Source organism: Canis aureus, chromosome 26 (assembly GCF_053574225.1).
Source record: "Canis aureus isolate CA01 chromosome 26, VMU_Caureus_v.1.0, whole genome shotgun sequence".
Lineage (NCBI taxonomy): Eukaryota > Metazoa > Chordata > Mammalia > Carnivora > Canidae > Canis > Canis aureus.
In genome coordinates, this window is record NC_135636.1 from 38,411,733 (window position 1) to 38,433,066 (window position 21,334).

General features: G+C 42.9%; 2 protein-coding genes and 1 pseudogene across 6 annotated transcripts; 1 reads left to right on the forward strand and 2 right to left on the reverse strand.

Moving 5' to 3' along the window:
• Positions 1 to 1,196: 1,196 nt before the first annotated feature.
• Positions 1,197 to 2,585, reverse strand: WFDC10A (WAP four-disulfide core domain 10A). Its single transcript, XM_077874088.1, has 2 exons — positions 2,400 to 2,585; positions 1,197 to 1,499 (listed from the first exon to the last, which is right to left on the reverse strand). The coding sequence occupies exons 1-2, from the start codon at positions 2,488 to 2,490 to the stop codon at positions 1,348 to 1,350; spliced, it is 243 nt and encodes an 80-aa protein (XP_077730214.1). The 5' UTR covers positions 2,491 to 2,585; the 3' UTR covers positions 1,197 to 1,347.
• Positions 2,586 to 13,741: 11,156 nt separating this feature from the next.
• WFDC9 (WAP four-disulfide core domain 9) lies at positions 13,742 to 20,752 on the forward strand. 5 transcript variants are annotated; one of them, XM_077873351.1, is made up of 5 exons: positions 13,742 to 13,938; positions 16,889 to 17,085; positions 18,732 to 18,884; positions 19,865 to 20,012; positions 20,543 to 20,752. In XM_077873351.1, exons 3-5 carry the CDS (start codon positions 18,794 to 18,796, stop codon positions 20,571 to 20,573), a joined length of 270 nt encoding a protein of 89 aa, XP_077729477.1. In that variant the 5' UTR covers positions 13,742 to 13,938; positions 16,889 to 17,085; positions 18,732 to 18,793; the 3' UTR covers positions 20,574 to 20,752. The 5 variants fall into 5 exon arrangements, with proteins under 5 accessions (XP_077729477.1, XP_077729476.1, XP_077729473.1 ...); XM_077873347.1 differs by having other exon boundaries at positions 13,744 to 13,938; positions 18,706 to 18,884; XM_077873350.1 differs by lacking the exon at positions 16,889 to 17,085.
• On the reverse strand, positions 16,712 to 17,026 carry LOC144298743 (NHP2-like protein 1 pseudogene; annotated as a pseudogene).
• Positions 20,753 to 21,334: the final 582 nt, after the last annotated feature.

Below are 21,334 nucleotides of genomic sequence, written 5' to 3' on the forward strand. Positions count from 1 at the left end.
TGATCTTGATCTCTCTTTCCTAAGACCTCCTGGTCAAGTGCAGCTCCTAGGAGAGGTGGAGAAGCTCCTCTAATACTAGGAGCCCTGGGATGCTTCTGAGGTGGGCCAGAGGCTCTGGCCTGAAAGAGGCAGGTTTCCTCCTCTGGACAATCCTTCCCTGCTGCCCAGCAGGAAGCACTGGACTGGAGTGTACACCTGCCTCCAGCAAGGCCTGCTTGCCTTCCTGAGTTCTTTGCACTTGACTCCATGTTTCCACTGGGCCTATGTGACCCAGTCTCTGGATTTAGTCCCACGACCACCTCAGAGCCTCTCTGCTGGCACAGAGTGGTCAGGAGTCTGTCCAATGATTAAGGTCCACTGATTCACCATGAGACCATGGGCAACACCTATAGCTACCCTCAATAGGCAATTAATCCTTGGTAGCATCACCATGAGCCCCCTGTTCTCTACTGTGTAGCCTTTTCCTGGATTAATAAAGAGAGAGAGTGAGACTATATGGAGGGGGATTGCGGAAAAGTGTGGACCTTTAAATTGATGGAAGGCACTGGTGTCTCAAGTTCTGGTTCCCATTCCAGGCCCCATCCCAAGAGTGGCCGTTCTGGTGGAGGATGTGGTGGGAGATGTTAGTGAAGGCATTCACTTCCATGGCCATGTTTTTACCATAGTGGAGGAGCAGTGAGCAAACAGGGAGTCCAGGCAAGCATCCCCCTCCAGCCTATCATGGTCTCTCAATCTCTTGGCCTTGAGCATATTACTTAACTTCCCTTGGATTAGTTTTCCTCATTGTTTTAAAGGGACAGTAATCTGAACCTCACAAGGAGAATAGGAAGAATGGGATGGTGTGGATCAATTAAGAAGAGGCCTCGTTGTGGGCCTCCTATTCTGTGACCAATGTCTAGCCCCACCTCCCTCACGTTTAACTTGGCCCTTCTGATCCAGGCTAAGGAGTGTTCTTGTTAGCTTTGGGAGATATCACACATGAGAAGTTTCTCCTGAGAGTACCCGTTCAGTGAGCAGATCAACAATGAGGCAGGGCCTCAGGGGCCTGGCACGGGTGTGGGGGCCAACAGGAAAGAGAAGAGAGAAGTATGACAAAGGGAGAGAGATCAGAGACCTGGATCCAGCGAGTAAGCACTCTGTGATCTGCACTATGTCCTCAAGGATCACAAGCACTGGGAGTAGAATAGTCAGGTGTGTGGAGGTTTGTTCTGGTTTATTTGACAGGAACAATCAGTTCAGACAGTGGGAAGACTGCTTTCCTGTTGACATCCTCTTGCCTGGGATCTGAAGTCTTCATGCCTTGGTGTGAATAGAGGTTTGGGACAGCAGCCCAGACTCCTCACCCACTCACTGGAGGGTGCTCATGCAAATATTCCCACAGAAGGTTGAACAGCATATATTATTTGCTTGACAGTCTTGATGATATTCACATGGGCGTCTGCACATGTATATGGTGGTGTGCTTTTCACAGACCTTGATTTCCTCAATCAGCTGTATTTCTGAAACAGAGCAGGAACAGGATCAGTGGAACCAGATCCCTTAAGAGCACTCTTCTCAAGTTTAAATCCTCTCCCAAAGACCCTAGAACCTGGTCCCACCCATGACACTCTTGGACTTTTCAGGGAACTCACTTTCTGCCTTTCACCCAATCCTGGTGATGGTAGTATATTAAATCCTATTTCCCCCATTTTCCCCTAATAGATCTCAATGCCTGATCTTCCTGAGCCCTCTCCATACTCTGCAGCCAGGACTCTGTCTCTCCTGTTAGTCATGGCCTTGGTGAATATTCTCCCTAGAATCTACACTCTGAGAAACCAGCAGAGTCTGAGACATCCTGCAGATGCTCTCCACTCTCCAGAATTTTCAGGGTCCAGAGAAGAAGACTTGCCATTTTGCCCCCTCTCTCCTGGCACTGTCCCTGATTCCAGGGCCCTTGCCCCTTCACAGAAAATACCACTTGCACTCTCTTTCTTTCCCTTCCACTGTCACCATCCTGGTCCCTCCAATGATAACTTGGACTTGACTTTGAACACCCCCAAACTTGCTTTCCCAGGGTCCTTTCATTCTACACCTACTCCCACCAACATTTCTGGATGTAACATGTCACCTATGTGCAGAAATCGAAGAATTGTTTTTTGGTTTCCCCTCATGATTCTCAGGCCATGATGTACCTTTCACTACTGTATGTACCATTTGTGTCTGGGTATTTGGAATGGAGAATCAAAAGATAGAGGTTCCCCCTCCACCCACATCACATTCCCAGAGCTGGGTAAAGGGGCCAGAGGGCCATGGTTTGGAGGACCCAGAGTCTTCAAAGTGCTGTGGTCTGAGCAGGATGTGTTAAAGGTTCCAATTCCCAGGTCCTCCTCGGAAGGCCCCTTTCCCCTCCTGTCACCTACCCTGCATCCTCTTGGATTTATGATACCCTCCCGGGGCCTGTAGCAGCAGCAAACAGAGGAGCAGGATAGGCAACAGAGCCTGGGTTGGCATGATTCTGGCCAGAATGGAGTGTTCTCAGTCTGGCACAGACTTCTCTGGAGAGTTGGCTGGTTATCCTAGGCTCCTCCTTGCTTCTACTGGCCTTGTTTCCTCCCCTTATCACACGCTGTTCTCTCTGGGACCTGGGCTTCTGAAGAAGTTTCCTGCTCTCATATGATTAACCCCCTCCTTTGCAAACAAATTTTTCTTACTTCTTTAAAAAAAAAGATTTTATTTATTTATTTATGATAGACACAGATAGAGGCAGAGACACAGGTGGAGGGAGAAGCAGGTTCCCCTGTATCAGAAGCAGCCTGATACAGGACTAGATCCCAGGACCCTGGGATCATGACCTGAGCCAAAGGCAGATGCCTAACCACTGAGCAACCCAGGTGTCCCAATTTTTTCCTAATTCTAATTATTAGATAATTTACAGAAAAAAGAGAAGAGTATAATTTTTAAAAAATATGATAATCTAACTAGAGAATTCATGTGTGTCTCATTTATTACCATTCTATTTTTGCATATTTAATATAAACAATCTATTGTTTTCTCATATTTGAAATCACCCATCTATTGTTATCCATTTTGCCCCACCCTCATTTAATCAGGTAAATATTTCACAATGTGGTTTTCCATAATTACACACATCTCACTTAAATTCCTATTGTCAACCATTTGCATTATACTAATTACTGATTATCTAGACAATGTATTATATTGAATATTTTCAACCATAAATCTTTTATTTCTGAGATTAATATAAGATAAGTGGATTGTGTGGGTGCAAGAATTAAGTAGATGTGTTAAGTATAAATAAATAAATACACATATATATGCATGTATGCCTGTATAAATACATATACGTATATGTAAAGAGAGAGATGGATAGTTTTGTAACTAAATATGTATAAATCATATTTAACTCAACAGAGGATGAGTGTCAATTTCCTTAAACCTTATAAGGCACCACAGTGTAAGTCTGGAGATAATGGGCATGAATCAACCTTCTATTGTCTATAAAAATTTGAGTAGCAGAGGAATGTTCATACGTTTTGTGCTAGGGCAGATGGGGAGTTGAAACTGACCCCAATATTCTCCAGCTTCGTAACACTGGGACAGTCCTATGACCTCTGTAGACTTAGTCCATTCATTAATTCTTGACACTTCCATGGTGAGGATGAAATAAGATGACATCTTATATACACCCTCATAGTACCTGGCACACAGTAGGTGCTCAATGCAGTACCTTTGTCATGTCTCCAATCTTGCTTCCCAACAACACATAGCAAGTCCTAGGGACCAGAAGGACTCTCTTACCTCATCGTTTACACTGGGTACTAAGATCCAGCCCTGGAATTGGACTCTTAGAAGAGAAACTGTTTGGTCCAGGAGTCGGTGAGATTTGCATGCTTATCCAAGCAGATCTGCCAACTCCACATGGATTGGTAGCAGAGCCAGGAGTAGATAGAGGAACTCAAAACAGCCATTTCAAATGAACTACCTCTACTCTCTGAAAGAACAGAAAATGTGGGGAATTTGTTCTGGTATTTTGGAGTGAGGAGGTGAATTCTGAGAAGGGAACTTTTCACGTTCTGTGAGGTGGAGGGTCAATCACTCTACCCTTCCTTCAACTTAAATTATTTCTTCCCGTTGACAAGTTCCACCAACCTACTCCCTTGGAGAGAACCCCTCAGCCTTTCCTTCTCCCCTGCCTCCTCTTTTTTCCTTGTTCACCCTAGTGACTGTGGGGAGAGCTCCACAGACTGTCTCCTCTTTCAACATTTTCTGGGTGGGATAGACACACAATCTTACCCTTTAACTTGAGGTCAACTGTAAAGACCTCCCTGTCCAAAAAGAATTCCTAAGGGATGCTTAAATTTCCAACATCAGCCATTTTTTCTTTGGAGATTGGATCCTTTACAAATGCAAATACTGTATGATCTCACATATATGTAGCCAGAAAACCAAGACAGCCCAAACCCATACCTACAAAGAACAATCTAGTGGTTACCAGAGGTGGCAGGTAGAGTGTGAACAAAATGGGTGACAAGGGTCAAAAGGTACCAACTTCCAATTACAAAATAAATAAGTTCTGGGATGTACTGTACAGCATGGTGATAGTAGTGAACAATACTGTATTGTATATTGAAAAGTTGCTTAGAGAATAGGTCTTAAAATCTCTCAGCATGTGGAAAAAATTATGTAATTGTGTGGCGATGAATGCTAGCTGGATTTATTGTGATGATCATTTCACCATATATATATATTGAATCATTATGCTACATACCTGAAACTAATACATGTAAATTATGTCTCAGTTTTAAAAATACAAATATCAGGGCATCTGGGTGGCTAAGTTGGTTGAGAACTGGACTTTTGGTTTTGGCTCACGTCAAGATTTCAGGGTCCTGAGAGCCCCACTCTGGGCTCTGGGCTCTGGGCTCAGCAGAGAGTCTGCTTGGGATTCTCTCCCTTTCCCTTTGGCCTTCCTCCTGCTCTCTCTCTCTCTCTCAGATATACAGATAAATCTTTTTTAAACATTCAAATGCCAATGGAATAAGCAATCACTAGGGTTTCTCTAGAGCTCAGGAATGGGGACTATGAGAGCAGACACCAACAACACAACCTTATAGTTTTGGAAGAACACAAGGCACATTATAGATAAAAATTACATGAGCATGTATTATATATGTGTGTACTACATGTGTATATGTATAATCATATGAATAATAATTTGTATGAATGTATACATAAATTCATATCCATATATGTATATATGAATATATATGCCTGTTTGTTTATATGTATGTGCGTATATATGTGAGTATATATATTATGTGTCTATATATGTAAGTGTATATATATGTGTGTGTATATGTATGTTCATGCATGTATATATGTATGTATGTATATATGTATATGTGTATAAAATATGCAGAGAGAAAATAGATTTTGAAGAGGTGTGGGAAGAAGGAATACATTTTGTAAAATGTTACAATGAAGCTCACGAGTGACATTTGAGTAGTAGGGGTGTTAGTATGTTAAAAATCTATAATGGAGTTAAGGGAGTTACCAGACAGAGAGAAAAGTGAGCTTGCCAAGCAAAGATTGCAGTGTAGATTTTGTCTTTATCGAATGAACTTAAAGGAACAATTTATACTTAAAGTTTGAATGAGAGAACCTGCCATTGTTCCACATTAGGTTGTTGCTGTTTACATTCCTTTGTTGAGCCTACATCCTCATGAGCTGTTTAGCAAGTGTATGTTGAACACCTATGTCTTTGTAAGCTTTTTAGCAGGTGTATGTTGAACACCTCTGTTCATGGTCAAGACAGGATCAGAGGCCATGGATACTGACAAGTGATTTGTCTGTTTTCCTCTGTCTTTTTCCATGACTATATCTACTGCCTCATCTTGATTTATAAACAAAACCTGGAAAACCTACAAAAATAAGTGTTTTGTGGTTATCTAGGAATAATACAGAAAACATTGCTGTTATTTTTGGTGAAGAAAATCAATTTTGTATAGTTTATTTCAACCTAAATAAAATGTGAATTTTGTTTAAAAAAATAAAATAAAATATGCAGAGAGCAAAAGCAAGAGTAAAGGCCTGCTGTTTTCCTAAGATCTACACAGCTTTTTTGAAGATCCATTTGCATAGTCCAAAACCAAGTGTGACAAGAATCCCCAGACGAATCTCCTTAGCACTCTCAGTGACTGTGCTCCTCAAACAGACCACTAGGGACCCCCAACATCTGGACCAGACACAGGGCAGAGCTGTGATTGCCCCTCACAGAACATTATTACCTGGCCATAGAAAAAGAGGTCTTGGGATTCCATAACGCAATCATTTTAGGTGTGGCAGCCTTTGTAGTCCCCACCCATCAAAGTTCCCTTCTGTTTGCTCCCACGCCTTTGTACCCAGGTCCCCAAATTCTGTCTTTTGTCTCTATACAGTCTACCCTCCATAGCCAAGTCCTCAGAATCCTGAAATACATTTCCTACTGTTCAGTGCATTTGATGAATCCTAGAAAAAATCGCTTATACATGGATGTCTCCAGGCAGTGTATGAAATATTCCTGGACATAGAGTTTGGAAGAATGAAGTCTGCTCCCTGGCAGCCCTGGCCCTTGGCCTCTGGACTCTTTTTTTTTTCTTTTTTCTAATAAGCTCCAAATCATGTGTATGAGTGCCCACTGCAAAACTCCTCTCTGATATTTGGTGAGCAAAGGGCCCCAGCCCTCAACCCACAAACTTGTGTCAAGACCTTGGTGCTGCTAACTGACACCTGCGCGCCCAGGAGAGTTCGCCGAGCTCCCTAAGGGCTGCAGCGCGCAAGGCTGTACCCGGGAGCAGCTCGGAGGGGCTCGGGGGCGGCTCTGCGCGGAGGGGGCTGCGCGGCCACGGGACAGCTCGGCAGGGGCGGCTCTGGCAGAGGTAGAGGCTCCATGCGGAGGGGGCTGCGCGGCTCCGGGATCAGTTCGGAGGGGCTCGGGCGGCGGCTCTGCAGGGGGGGGCTGCGAGGCCGGGAGCGCGAATCCAACAGCGCAGGCCCCGGAGCACTGGGCGCCGGGACACAGCCCAGGATCCGGCCTCCCCCGGGACAGGCAGAGGCCGGGAGGGCCCAGGACAGCAAGGACGCTCCAGCCCCGAGCTGAGCAGATCAGTGGCCCCGCCCCGGAGCCTCCAGGCCCTGCAGGCTGAGAGCTCTGTAGTTACTGTGGGAGCTGAATCCAGATTTCCAGAGCTGCCGCCACCACTGGGGTTGTTCCTCCTGGGGCCTCACAGGGTAAACAACCCCCACTGAGCCCTGCACCAGGCAGGGGGCAGAGGAGCTCCCCCAAATGCTAACACCTGAAAATCAGCACAACAGGCCCCTCCCCCAGAAGACCAGCTAGACGGACAAGTTCCAGGGGAAGTCAAGGGACTTAAAGTATACAGAGTCAGAAGATACTCCCCCGTGTTTTTTGTTTTTTGTTTTTTTCTTTTTGATTTCTGATTGCTTCCCCCACCCTTTTTTTCCCTTTCTTTCTTTTTCTTTCTCTTTTTCTTCTCTTTTTTCCTTCTTTTCTTCCTTTTTTCATTTTTCTTTTTCTCTTTTCTTTCCTTCTTTCTCTCCTCTCTTTTTCTCCTTTTCCCAATACAACTTGTTTTTGGCCACTCTGCACTGAGCAAAATGATTAGAAGGAAAACCTCACCTCAAAAGAAAGAATCACAAACAGTCCTCTCTCCCACAGAGTTACAAAATCTGGATTACAATTCAATGTCAGAAAGCCAATTCAGAAACACTATTATACAGCTACTGGTGGCTCTAGAAAAAAGCATAAAGGACTCAAGAGACTTCATGACTGCAGAATTTAGAGCTAATCAGGCAGAAATAAAAAATCAGTTGAATGAGATGCAATCCAAACAAGAAGTCCTAACAACGAGGGTTAACTAGGTGGAAGAACGAGTGACATAGAAGACAAGTTGATGGCAAAGAGGGAAACTGAGGAAAAAAGAGACAGACAAATAAAAGACCAAGAAGACAGATTAAGGGAAATAAACGACAGCCTGAGGAAGAAAAACATATGTTTAATTGGGGTTCCCGAGGGTGCCGAAAGGGACAGAGGGCCAGAATATGTATCTGAACAAATCCTAGCTGAAAACTTTCCTAATCTGGGAAGGGAAACAGGCATTCAGATCCAGGAAATAGAGAGATCCCCCCCTAAAATCAATAAAAACTGTTCAACATCTCGACATTTAATAGTGAAGCTTGCAATATCCAAAGATAAAGAGAAGATCCTTAAAGCAGCAAGAGATAAGAAATCCCTGACTTTTATGGGGAGGAATATTAGGGTAACAGCAGACCTCTGCACAGAGACCTGGCAGGCCAGAAAGGGGTGGCAGGGTATATTCAGGGTCCTAAATGAGAAGAACATGCAACCAAGAATACTTTATCCAGCAAGGCTCTCATTCAAAATGGAAGGAGAGATAAAGAGCTTCCAAGACAGGCAGGAACTGAAAGAATATGTGACCTCCAAACCAGCTCTGCAAGAAATTTTAAGGGGGACTCTCAAAATTCCCCTTTAAGAAGAAGTTCAGTGGAACAATCCACAAAAACAAGGACTGAATAGATATCATGATGACACTACACTCATATCTGTCAACAGTAACTCTGAAGGTGAACAGGCTTAATGACCCCATCAAAAGGTGCAGGGTACTTAATGCAAAAAAAAAAAAAGGTGCAGGGTTTCAGACTGGATAAAAAAGCAGGACCCATCTATTTGCTGTCTACAAGAGACTCATTTTCGACAGAAGGACACCTACAGCCTGAAAATAAAAGGTTGGAGAACCATTTACCATTCAAATGGTCCTCAAAAGAAAGCAGGGGTAGCCATCCTTATATCAGATACTAAAATTTACCCCGAAGACTGTAGTGAGAGATGAAGAGGGACACTGTCTCATACTTAAAGGATCTATCCAACAAGAGGACTTAACAATCCTCAATATATATGCCCCGAATGTGGGAGCTGCCAAATACTTAAACCAATTAATAACCAAAGTGAAGAAATACTTAGATAATAATACACTTATACTTGGTGACTTCAATCTACTCTTTCTACCCTCAATAGGTCTTCTAAGCACAACATCTCCAAAGAAACGAGAGCTTTAAATGATACACTGGACCAGATGGATTTCACAGATATCTACGGAACTTTACATCCAAACTCAACTGAATATACATTCTTCTCAAGTGCACATGGAACTTTCTCCACAATAGACCACATACGGGTCACAAATCGGGTCTGAACCAATACCAAAAGATTGAGATCGACCCTGCATGTTCTCAGAACATAATGCCTTGAAATTAGAACTAAATCACAACAAGAAGTTTGGAAGAACCTCAAACACGTGGAGGTTAAGGACCATCCTGCTAAAAGATGAAAGGGTCAACCAGGAAATTAAGGAAGAATTAAAAAGATTCATGGAGGGATCCCTGGGTGGTGCAGCGGTTTAGTGCCTGCCTTTGGCACGGGGCACGATCCTGGAGACCCGGGATCGAATCCCACGTCAGGCTTCCGGTGCATGGAGCCTGCTTCTCCCTCTGCCTGTGTCTCTGCCTCTCTCTCTCTCTCTGTGTGACTATCATAAATAAATAAAAATTAAAAATTAAAAATTAAAAAAAATAAAAAGATTCATGGAAACTAATGAGAATGAAGATACAACCATTCAAAATCTTTGGGATGCAGCAAAAGCAGTCCTAAGGGGGAAATACATCGCAATACAAGCATCCATTCAAAAACTGGAAAGAACTCAAATACAAAAGCTAACCTTACACATAAAGGAGCTAGAGAAAAAACAGCAGATAGATCCTACACCCAACAGAAGAAGAGAATTAATTAAGATTCGAGCAGAACTCAACGAAATCGAGACCAGAAGAACTGTGGAACAGATCAACAGAACCAGGAGTTGGTTCTTTGAAAGAATTAATAAGATAGATAAACCATTAGCCAGCATTATTAAAAAAGAAGAGAGAGAAGACTCAAATTAATAAAATCATGAATGAGAAAGGAGAGATCACTACCAACACCAAGGAAATAAAAGCTATTTTAAAAACATATTATGAACAGCTATACACTAATAAATTAGGCAATCTAGAAGAAATGGACGCATTCCTGGAAAGCCACAAACTACCAAAACTGGAACAGGAAGAAATAGAAAACCTGAACAGGCCAATAACCAGGGAGGAAATTGAAGCAGTCATCAAAAACCTCCCAAGACACAAGAGTCCAGGGCCAGATGGCTTCCCACGGGAATTCTATCAAACGTTTAAAGAAGAAATCATACCTATTCTCCTAAAGCTGTTTGGAAAGATAGAAAGAGATGGAGTACTTCCGAATTCGTTCTATGAGGCCAGCATCACCTTAATTCCAAAACCAGACAAAGACCCCACCAAAAAGGAGAATTACAGACCAATATCCCTGATGAACATGGATGCAAAATTTCTCAACAAGATACTAGCCAATAGGATCCAACAGCACATTAAGAAAATTATTCACCACGACCAAGTAGGATTTATCCCCGGGACACAAGGCTGGTTCAACACTCGTAAAACAATCAATGTGATTCATCATATCAGCAAAAGAAAAACCAAGAACCATATGATCCTCTCATTGGATGCAGAGAAAGCATTTGACAAAATACAGCATCCATTCCTGATCAAAACTCTTCAGAGTGTAGGGATAGAGGGAATATTCCTCGACATCTTAAAAGCCATCTACGAAAAGCCCACAGCAAATATCATTCTCAATGGGGAAGCACTGGGAGCCTTTCCCCTAAGATCAGGAACAAGACAGGGATGTCCACTCTCACCACTGCTATTCAACATAGTACTGGAAGTCCTAGGCGCAGCAATCAGACAACAAAAAGACATTAAAGGCATTCAAATTGGCAAAGAAGAAGTCAAACTCTCCCTCTTCGCTGATGACATGATACTCTACATAGAAAACCCAAAAGCCTCCACCCCAAGATTGCTAGAACTCATACAGCAATTTGGCAGCATGGCAGGATACAAAATCAATGCCCAGAAATCAGTGGCATTTCTATACACTAACAATGAGACTGAAGAAAGAGAAATTAAGGAGTCAATCCCATTTACAATTGCACCAAAAGCATAAGATACCTAGGAATAAACCTAACCAAAGAGGTAAAGGATCTATACCCTAAAAACTACAGAACACTTCTGAAAGAAATTGAGGAAGACACAAAGAGATGGAAAAATATCCCATGCTCATGGATTGGCAGAATTAATATTGTGAAAATGTCAATGTTACCCAGGGCAATTTACACGTTTAATGCAATCCCTATCAAAATACCATGGACTTTCTTCAGAGAGTTAGAACAAATTATTTTAAGATTTGTGTGGAATCAGAAAAGACCCCGAATAGCCAGGGGAATTTTAAAAAAGAAAACCATATCTGGGGGCATCACAATGCCAGATTTCAGGTTGTACTACAAGCTGTGATCATCAAGACAGTGTGGTACTGGCACAAAAACAGACACATAGATCAATGGAACAGAATAGAGAACCCAGAAGTGGACCCTGAACTTTATGGTTAACTAATATTCAATAAAGGAGGAAAGACTATCCATTGGAAGAAAGACAGTCTCTTCAATAAATGGTGCTGGGAAAATTGGACATCCGCATGCTGAAGAATGAAATGAGACCACTCTCTTTCACCATACACAAAGATAAACTCAAAATGGATGAAAGATCTAAATGTGAGACAAGATTCCATCAAAATCCTAGAGAGGAACACAGGCAACACCCTTTTTGAACTTGGTCACAGTAACTTCTTGCAAGATACATCCATGAAGGCAAGAGAAGAAAAAGCAAAAATGAACTATTGAGACTTCATCAAGATAAGAAGCTTTTGCACAGCAAAGGATACAGTCGAAAAAACTAAAGACAACCTACAGAATGGGAGAAGATATTTGCAAATGACGTATCAGATAAAGGGCTAGTTTCCAAGATCTATAAAGAACTTCTTTTTTTTAATTTATTTTTTATTGGTGTTCAATTTACTAACATACAGAATAACCCCCAGTGCCCGTCACCCATTCACTCCCACCCCCCGCCCTCCTCCCCTTCTACCACCCCTAGTTCGTTTCCCAGAGTTAGCAGTCTTTACGTTCTGTCTCCCTTTCTGATATTTCCCACACATTTCTTCTCCCTTCCCTTATATTCCCTTTCACTATTATTTATATTCCCCAAATGAATGAGAACACCAAAGAAACAAACAATCCAATCCTGAAATGGGCAAAAGACATGAAGAGAAAAATCACAGAGGAAGACATACACATGGCCAACAAGCACATGAGAAAATGCTCTGCATCACTTGCCATCAGGGAAATACAAATTAAAACCACACCGAGACACCACCTCACACCAGTGAGAATGGGGAAAATTAACAAGGCAGGAAACCACAAATGTTGGAGAGGATGTGGAGAAAAGGGAACCCTCTTACACTGTTGGTGGGAATGTGAACTGGTGCAGCCACTCTGGAAAACTGTGTGGAGGTTCCTCAAAGAGTTAAAAATAGACCTGCCCTACGACCCAGCAATTGCACTGTTGGGGATTTACCCCAAAGATTCAGATGCAATGAAATGCCGGGACACCTGCACCCCGATGTGCAGGTGTCCACAATAGCCAAACTGTGGAAGGAGCCTCGGTGTCCATCGAAAGATGAATGGAAAAAAATGTGGTTTATGTATACAATGGAATATTACTCAGCCATTAGAAACGACAAATACCCACCATTTGCTTCAACGTGGATGTTACTGGAGGGTATTATGCTGAGTGAAGTAAGTCAATGGGAGAAGGACAAACAGTGTATGTTCTCATTCATTTGGGGAATAGAAATAATAGTGAAAGAGAATATAAGGGAAGGGAGATTAAATGTTTGGTAAATATCAGAAAGGGAGACAGAACATAAAGACTCCTAACTCTGGGAAACGAACTAGGGGTGGTGGAAGGGGAGGAGGGCGGGGGGGTGGGGGTGAATGGGTGATGGGCACTGAGGGGGGCACTTGACGGGATGAGCACTGGGTGTTATTCTGTATGTTGGTAAATTGAACACCAATAAAAAATTAATTTATTAAAAAAAAAGACCTTGGTGCTAGATTCGATCACTTTACTTCCCTCATTTGCTGGGTGGCCATCTGCCTTTCCTAAGTCCTTCCTGTTCAGTCTTTTTTTATCCACATAAAACCCCCAAGGCATTTGGTGGGAGATACTGCTATGCTTTATTTTTAATATTTTTTAAGATTTATTTATTTATTCATGAGAGACACAGACTGAGAGAGAGAGGCAGAGACATAGGCAGGGTCCTCCCAGGGAACCCGATTTGGAACTCAATCCCAGATCCTGGGATCACGACCTGAGCCCAAGGCAGGCACCCAACCACTGAGACACCCAGCCATGCCAGTGCTATGCTTTAATTAGCAAAAGAAAATCAATACAGAGAAAGGTGGGATCTTATTAGCACAAAGCAAGTCCAAAGCAAATAGATACGCAAACTGCACTTCAGTCTACCTATGGGGAGACTCAGATGCATCAGATAGACTCAAGACTTGGGTCTGTTTGGATGGCCAGAACTGTTAGTAAGGTACACAGTGTTCTTCTAGTGTAGCAGGATAGGATGTACTGTCATATTAAAGAAAATCCGATCCTTTGGAATGAGAGAGTATCAAAGGAAAAACTCTGTGACATGGCCAAAATGTAGCTCCAGGGCAGAACTTACAGATCTGCCATAATGCAAATCACCATTAAGTTCTAGGCCTTTGAACCTTGTTTTTCTGCTCTTCTGTCCTGGTTCCAGGTCACAACCTCCTCTCCCCCTCCCCAAGTAAGAAGAGGCCACATAAAAGAGCTATCAGCCAGTTCCTCACACACTCAACTCAAACACCTTCAGAGGTAAGTAAAGATAAGGGTCAGGAGGCACCAGCTTTTATTGATGGCTTGTTTGGATGAGTTCTCTGAATAGGTGGCATCAGCACTATTCCTGTGAGATGGAGATTACTGTCTCTGGTGTTTGAATAAGAAACTTGAGACAGAGGGGACATACCTGTCTGAGGTCTCACAGGTAAAAGGGGCATACATGAAACAAGATATCTGTATTCTTGACTCTAAATCCAGTACTTTCTCCTCTTTAACATTATCTGGTAAGCCCAGGATCCTGAATTCTGAGGGGAGCAGTTGGTCTGTGTCTTTGCAAACCTAGGGGTTTTGTCATTATCCTACCCTCGATCTCAAAATGACCAAAGAATTCACCCAGAATTCTGTATGTGAGTAGGACCCACCCTGGACATGATTATATATTTCTTCTGGCTTGTCAGTGCACCTGAGGTGTGCAAAGAAGAGGATTGAGCATCCCCAGGATCCTGAGCACCCTTTAAGGGCAAGTACAGAACTCAGAGAACTGGACTAAGAGTAAGGCCTTTTCAATGAACAGATCTCAAAGTTCTGGAAAACTGAGATCTAGAATGAAAGTTTTATATTTTTTAAATATTTTTTCTTTTGTTTTTATTTAAGTTTGATTTGCCAACCTATAGTATGATGCTCATTGCATCAAGTGCCCTCCTCGGTGTTAGAAACAAATACATACATAGCTTCATGGAACCCATGGCTTTGGGTTTACTGTGTTTCTGTCAGTGTGCACTAGTTTTCCTCCTTCTTTGAGCAAAGGCAGTGTCCAGGAATGCAGCCCACCCCAGGGCCTACTCACCTTCACCCAGCTACCTCCTACCTCATATCCCCACCTGAAAGTGGCTGACACAGCATCTGCATTGCTCATCTGCCTTGCTATGCACTGCTGCCTACACTCTGAGCCAGGTTGAGGAACTGGATATCCTACCACCTGAACTGACTTTTTTTTTTGCTAACTATGTGAGTGATTTATAGGATTTCTGACAATCTACCATGCTCCAAGATAGTTGGCCTTTGGCCTGGAGCTTTTCCAATTAGGTTGTATCCCTTGGTAAGTATTGCCCAGTGGTAAATGAAGTCTTAATACCTTCAGTTGGCAGTTCTCCTTCATGGCAGGGACACAGGTTCTGAATATAGAAGGTTGGAGAACAGATGTAAGCAGCTAAGAGTGGAAGCCCTCCAGCCTCAGATCTTTTACATTTTAAAGGCTATCCTCCTCCTTTGCTTTCTCTCCATAATCTCCTTCTCTTGTTCTTCTCCTCAGGTCTTCTAAATCTAATCTGCTCACAGTCAATGTGTCAAATGTTCATATGCCTAAAACTTGCATTTTTCCAGCTTCTAAATTTCACTTTTTCTGAAAGAATACATTTTCAAAACTGCCTTTGAAAAATTTTATGCTTTTAAATGATCTCTAGTCAACACTTGCTTTTGAGCAGAGGAATTTTCCTTGATTCATCTCGAGCACTGTTGTTCACTAGAACTCTCAGGGATGTTGGAAATGTTATATGTTTGAGCTGTTCGGTATAATAGCCATTAGCTACATGTGGCTATTGAATGTGTTGAAATGAATGGAAGTCAGATTTTAAATTTAATTGAAATTGTCACTTGTGGGTAGTGGCTATCGTTACTGGACAGTACGGGGGAGGCTTTTCTGTTTGGTGGAAAACTTCTGAACAAATATAAAGACTTCTAAGGAGAAGGACAATCACTGCCTTGTGGCCATGTAATTCATAACATTGGAATTTTATTCTTCTCTTGGACTCTTTTATTTTTCTTCCTCTTTATTTCGGAATATGAATATATTTCCTTATTAGGATGCTCACAAGAATGACACACTAGCACTGTCCTTCTGATGTGATAAAGAATACATACATCTGACCCTGACCCACATTCTGGCAGGAAACAGGCGTAAGGGCTCTCAGAGCTGGTACCAAGTATCCATTGAAGGCAACTCCATTCACCAGAAAGGATGTTTCCTTGATTCCAATGTCTCTGCTATAGCTTCCAGTCAGGTCTCCATGATTTGCTCAGACTTCATTCCAGTGTCAGTGGGCCCTCTTTTTTTTTTTTTTTTTTTTTTTCTAGCCACTTCTCAACTCCTTACATCAGCTGCCCCATGTCTAACTCACCCAAGTAGCCTCTGGAATTCTGCAGCACATCTCTTTGGTATGCTGCTGCCCTGCCGCCCTCAGGGGCATGGTTGGGATTTGGGGGAAAGGGGAACAACATCACATTACCAAAGCAAACAGCAGGAGCATTTTGGCAAATGACACTTGAACACACACCTAACAACCTCAAAGAATACATGCTTTCTCCCCTAATGATTCATAATCCCCTAGAGACCAAACACATATGGCATGATTTTGTACTCCAGGCACAAAGGATACAAAGTGAATGGTGTTTACATCCATCATGTCCTACATGCAACAGGCAGTGAGCTCAAACCAGATCTCTGACGAGGCTCTTCCTGCCTCTGAATGGTGTCACCACTCTGTTTCTGCCTGTTCTTGGCATTAGTTCATTTTTCAAAAGGGAGGATAGGATGGTAGAGAGAGAGTAGAATGGGAGATGGAGGTGGGGTGGGGGATTAATATACAGATAACAACCTGTAAAACAAAAATAATACAAAAATGCAAAACCCGAATTTAGTACTAGAATATAACAAGAGAAGGTAGCTGGAGAAACTACATGCGAACACACATGATATGATACACAACCCCAGGGGGAGGACTCACTGAGGAGTGGGACAGAGGCCAGTGGTTTACACTAAGAGCCTTTCAATGGACTGCTGAACGGACTGGATCTGCTGCTTCAGCTGGGAGCCTTCTTTGATGGTGACAGAACAGGAGGCGATGACAGGCCTGGACACCCAGCAGGCCCACCCAAGGGCCTGCTTGGAGCACACAAACATGTAGGGCATGTCCTTATCTTCACACAGCAGCGGAAGGTGCAGGATGATCTCCAGGGGCTCAGCGTCTGCAGTCATCACGATGAACTCAGAGATGCCTCTGTTGAAGGTTTCGGTGGCTTCGTTGGCTCCTTTCTGAAGCTGCTTGTAGTTACATGACTGCTCCATTCACCAAAGAGGATGATCCTGAGAGGATGGAGAGGAAGGCCCAATAGTTTCTTGTTGAGGTGGGCATCTGCAAAGGGGTAGGCCTTCACATTTACATCAGCCTCAGTCATATCTGCGATTCTGCGGTCCCGCCACCCCTCCTTTTTCTTCCTCTTTGATTTCAGGATGGTGAAGCAGCAGATAAAGGCTAAAGGAGGCAGATGGGAGAGCTCTGGGAATTTTAGCAGTAATTAATGCTCCTGCTTCCAAGGCCTATGTCTGTGCCCCACCCCCCACCTCAGCTGCCAGTTGTCAGCAGGCTATTTCCTCTTCTGCTTCATTGTTTTCTCTTTAACAATTACCACCATATATGGAGGAATGATAGTGATATTGATAGTTGGATTGTTGGCATGACTTGTGTGATGTGATCATATTATTTTGTCTCTCTTGCCTGTATACTTTATTCAGATTGGCTAGTTGTTTCCTTGCCTCTTTAGGAAAACTAGGTGGGACCCCCTAAATTGTGTGACTCTCCAGTCACAAAACAGCTCAACTTAATAATTAAATGTGCAGGCCCATGTAATTAGCCACAATTCCAAAACTGTTGAGAACTGTGGACTCTCTCCTCCCTCAGAAGCTCTAGTTATAAGAAATGATGTGGTATCTCCACCTTGGGCTCTTCATGATTCTGTTCCTTCACATCTATCTGGCTAAAAAAAGTTTCTGTCTCCTAGGTAGTAGAGGCAGGAAGAACCAATAAGTAGGAGTAGGACAGTTCTCACACAGTACACTACTATCAAAAGCTAGATTTGTGCTTCTGGCACTCTTCCATGGGAGATTTCAAGGGTTCACTGAAGAGTGAACTAGATGCCAAAATGGTATCTAGCCATTTACAATTCAGCTGGACTCCAACTGCAGTTCTCTTCTTTGGTACTGAAGGCCACTTTAGCCAGATTTCTTACCCTTCCAAGTCTTCAGTTATGTTTCAGGTCTACAGGATCACTACAAACTTCTGGAGATGCACAGTAAGCTCTATGAGTAGTATCCACCAAGTCTTTTCTGTCCACTTGGAATCAGAAGACAGCTTCCTCACTTCTTGAACAGATCTTCTTACCAATAAAATCTTCAAAACCTCTGCAACTTCTTCAACTTTGGGTCATCTATTTAAATGAAAGTTTTAAGAGTCCACTAACTAATATCTGGCCATCAACTTTCTCAAGTCTTACTGAGTAACCCATCTCCCATAACTCACTCTGGAATCACTCTGGCACTCTGGCTTAGGGTCAGGACCAACACTTTCATTGTATTATAATATTACATATGTTCTTACGTAAAAACATCAGGATCCTTGATATGTTCAGCTATTCCAAGTTTATAGAAATTCTGAGACCGAACATACACAGGGTATCCCTAGGTAGTGAAATCTAATGCTTATCTGTTTCCTTTTTGTATTTTGTTGTCGTCATTTGACAAATTATACAAGCTGAAGATCTATTGCTTTTTAATCAGAAAAGAAAGAAATGGATTTTTAAAAGAAGCAATTTTGCAAAGGAAATGGCTTGTAATGTGAGTTGAGGAAGTAGTCTACAGAAGCCAATGGCTAGCTTGATACGTTGTTAGGTGCCAGAGGGTGAAAAGGAAAAATAGGAGAAAGAATAACCCAATATTCACAAGAAATTTCTATCTCCTTCTGATCCTAGTCCCCTGAATTCCTGTTCTACCTCAGGTGGCATTAGGAGAAGACCTATCTTCTGCCAGAAGTTAACCCAAACACACAGAGTGACAACCATGAAGCCCCAGGTTCTCCTACACATCATGCTCACAAATGGGTTTGTGATGCTTCTGCCTGTGCTGGGAGGTGTCAAGGACAAGACTTTTTGTAGGTGGTATGACATGGGAGGAGGGGTCTCTGCCCAGGCCTGGGATGACGGGTGTAACTGAGACTGAGTGTAACTGGGACTACCTTTTCTGAACCACAACCCTCCTTAAAGCAGGGATATCCAAAAGATTTAGGATATATGTTTCCAGTTTGGTGCCCCTCTAAATCCCCCTCTGAGATCTGAAAGTGATAATGAGCATATGGAAAGGGAACCTAGCTTTGCCTATAAGTACATCCCATAAGCTATCAGAAATGATAATTTCTAGTATTAGACTACCTTAGACAGGGGAAACACCAACACAGAGCTGCCCTCTGAGTCCATATTTTCAGGTCTCTTGCCTTTGATGAATACCAAAGGGCAATATTATTTACTTGGAAGGGAAGAATCTTTTAGAATATGAAAAAATGGAAAAGACAAGAAAGGGATTCTTAGGAGTTAAAGTTTGGGGACAGATGATAAAGAGGGGATAATGAAGGAAGGGTTGTGGGCTAGTAAAAGATATGGAACGTAGAGAGAGGTTGAGTGCTTAGGTGGTAGGAGCACAGAAGCAAAGAGACAAGGGAAAAGATAGTACCTATTCTCCCTCAGCTCAGTTTTCCATTCTGTAAACTGGGTACGGATAGTGGAGCTAGAGAATATTGCAGGCCCTGAAATCCCAAGTACTAAAGAAATAGACTGGTGAGGTAGTACCATTGTTGTGAAGTTGTCCTGGGTCGTATCTTTAGGGAGCTAGGGGAGGGTCCAAAGGCCTGCAGTGCTATGGGGACATGTGCAAAGAGGGAAAGCATGTGATGCAACAAGGGTCTCCTGTGAAAAGACTCAGCTAGAATTCAAGGAAAGGATTTTCTTAAAATGAAGGGAAATATTTTGTTTGTGACTTTGAGCTCAGGATTCAGAGCTTGAGGATTATTAAGCTTGGGAAAGGTGTGTGTTTTCTCTAAGTTGTGGGTGATGGATCTGCCAACATCTACCATCTCAGTTCCAGTTGGAAGAAGAGCCACTGAGCAGTGCTGGGTACAGCCTCTGTTAAAGTATTGTAAGAAGAGGTGCACTAAATTACAGGAGTGTTTATCTCCCAATCATACATGTTGCTGGACCTTCTGTGGAAATATCTGCTTGGACAATGAGTGAGTTGGTTGGAGTGGGAAGGTTGGGCTTGGACATGCTTCCTCAGTACTGGTCACCCTCATTCAGAAGCTGTAACATGGAACAGAGTCACCAAAATCCTGGTCAAAGAAATAGGCACTCTAATCTCAAAGAAATAGGTACTCTAATCTCTATACTGAGACTGCCATTCAGGGCAAAAAACCCAAGACACCAATGTAGGGGTGGGGGGTTCACTTTTCTTCCTTTGCTCTCATTCAGTTCCCCCAAAGGGTCATCCATCGGTTTGTTCATCCCTCCTTTGTCCAAGGTCCAGACTATTGCCTCCTTCGTCTGGCCTTTCCATTGGCCCCTTGAGGCAGGCAGGCCCAAAGAGTCCTGGGCTCCACCTATCTCCCCAGTTGGGAAATCTCTTTGGAGAAATTGCTTAAAATGTGTAACTCCTCATCTTACAGAAAGAATTTCTGTTCCCATTAAGAGGGACCAGGGTGCTATTAAGTTTGGCTGTCCCCAGGGCTCCCTGCATTTTAACCACTTGACTTTTCTCTTCCAGAGAACCCTTTAAAAGCATGCTAAACCCCTAGGTTCTAGCAGGCCCACCACTAGTGTGGACTAGAGGATGACAGTTTAACCTAAGAAGAGTGCTACCTGGCTCCCTACTGGGTTATTCACTTGCCCTGGCTGAGGATCCTTCCGTTCTCCCTTGATCTCTTTGTCCTGAGAAGATCCAAGTGTCTGCCAAATAAACTGCTAACCAACCTGAGGGCCCTGCTTTGTCTTATGCTGCATTCCTGTGGTTACCTTCTGTTTTATGATGACCAACAGTTGTTCCCATCTGATCACCATTGGGTGTATAGGCACCCAACTCTGCCTTCCCGGTTAGACCTATATATTAATCAATAACCTCACAGCTGTAACAAAAATGCAGAGATTTATAAATATCCCAGTAAATGAAGTAAAAGCTTATTCTCAATTCACTGAGCCTGTGCAGTGAATGACCCCATGCCATGTATGATTCAAAATCCTGCATCCTTCTATCTATAACTCAATCATTATTCAGGGTGGCATCTGCAACCAGACAGCAGATTGGAGAAAATGGAAGTATGGAGGCTCTTACAGAAGCTTTTTAAGGGACAAGCATAGAAAGGGAACTCTATTTTTATCTACATTCTGTTTGCCATAAGGTCATCACACAGTCTTCTTATTTGCAAAGGAGACTGGCAGATATAATCTATCTGTATTCCCAAGACAATACAAAGCAGGGTTTGGTGAACTCACAGCAGTCTCCGATTTATCTAATAATAGAGAGCCAAACTCCTCAAGGAAGACCCAATACCCTGCCCTC

Excerpts from the sequence above, each read along its gene's own strand:
- WFDC10A (XM_077874088.1), bottom strand. The coding sequence starts at position 2,490 with ATGCCAACCCAGGCTCTGTTGCCTATCCTGCTCCTCTGTTTGCTGCTG. Across the intron at positions 1,500-2,399 it reads TAAATCCAAGAGGATGCAGG|AAATACAGCTGATTGAGGAA; the intron begins GTAGGTGACAGG and ends GCTCTGTTTCAG.
- WFDC9 (XM_077873347.1), top strand. The coding sequence starts at position 17,039 with ATGATCCTGAGAGGATGGAGAGGAAGGCCCAATAGTTTCTTGTTGAG. Across the intron at positions 18,885-19,864 it reads TGTCAAGGACAAGACTTTTT|TTCCAGTTGGAAGAAGAGCC; the intron begins GTAGGTGGTATG and ends CTACCATCTCAG. Across the intron at positions 20,013-20,542 it reads AATATCTGCTTGGACAATGA|AGAACCCTTTAAAAGCATGC; the intron begins GTGAGTTGGTTG and ends TTTCTCTTCCAG.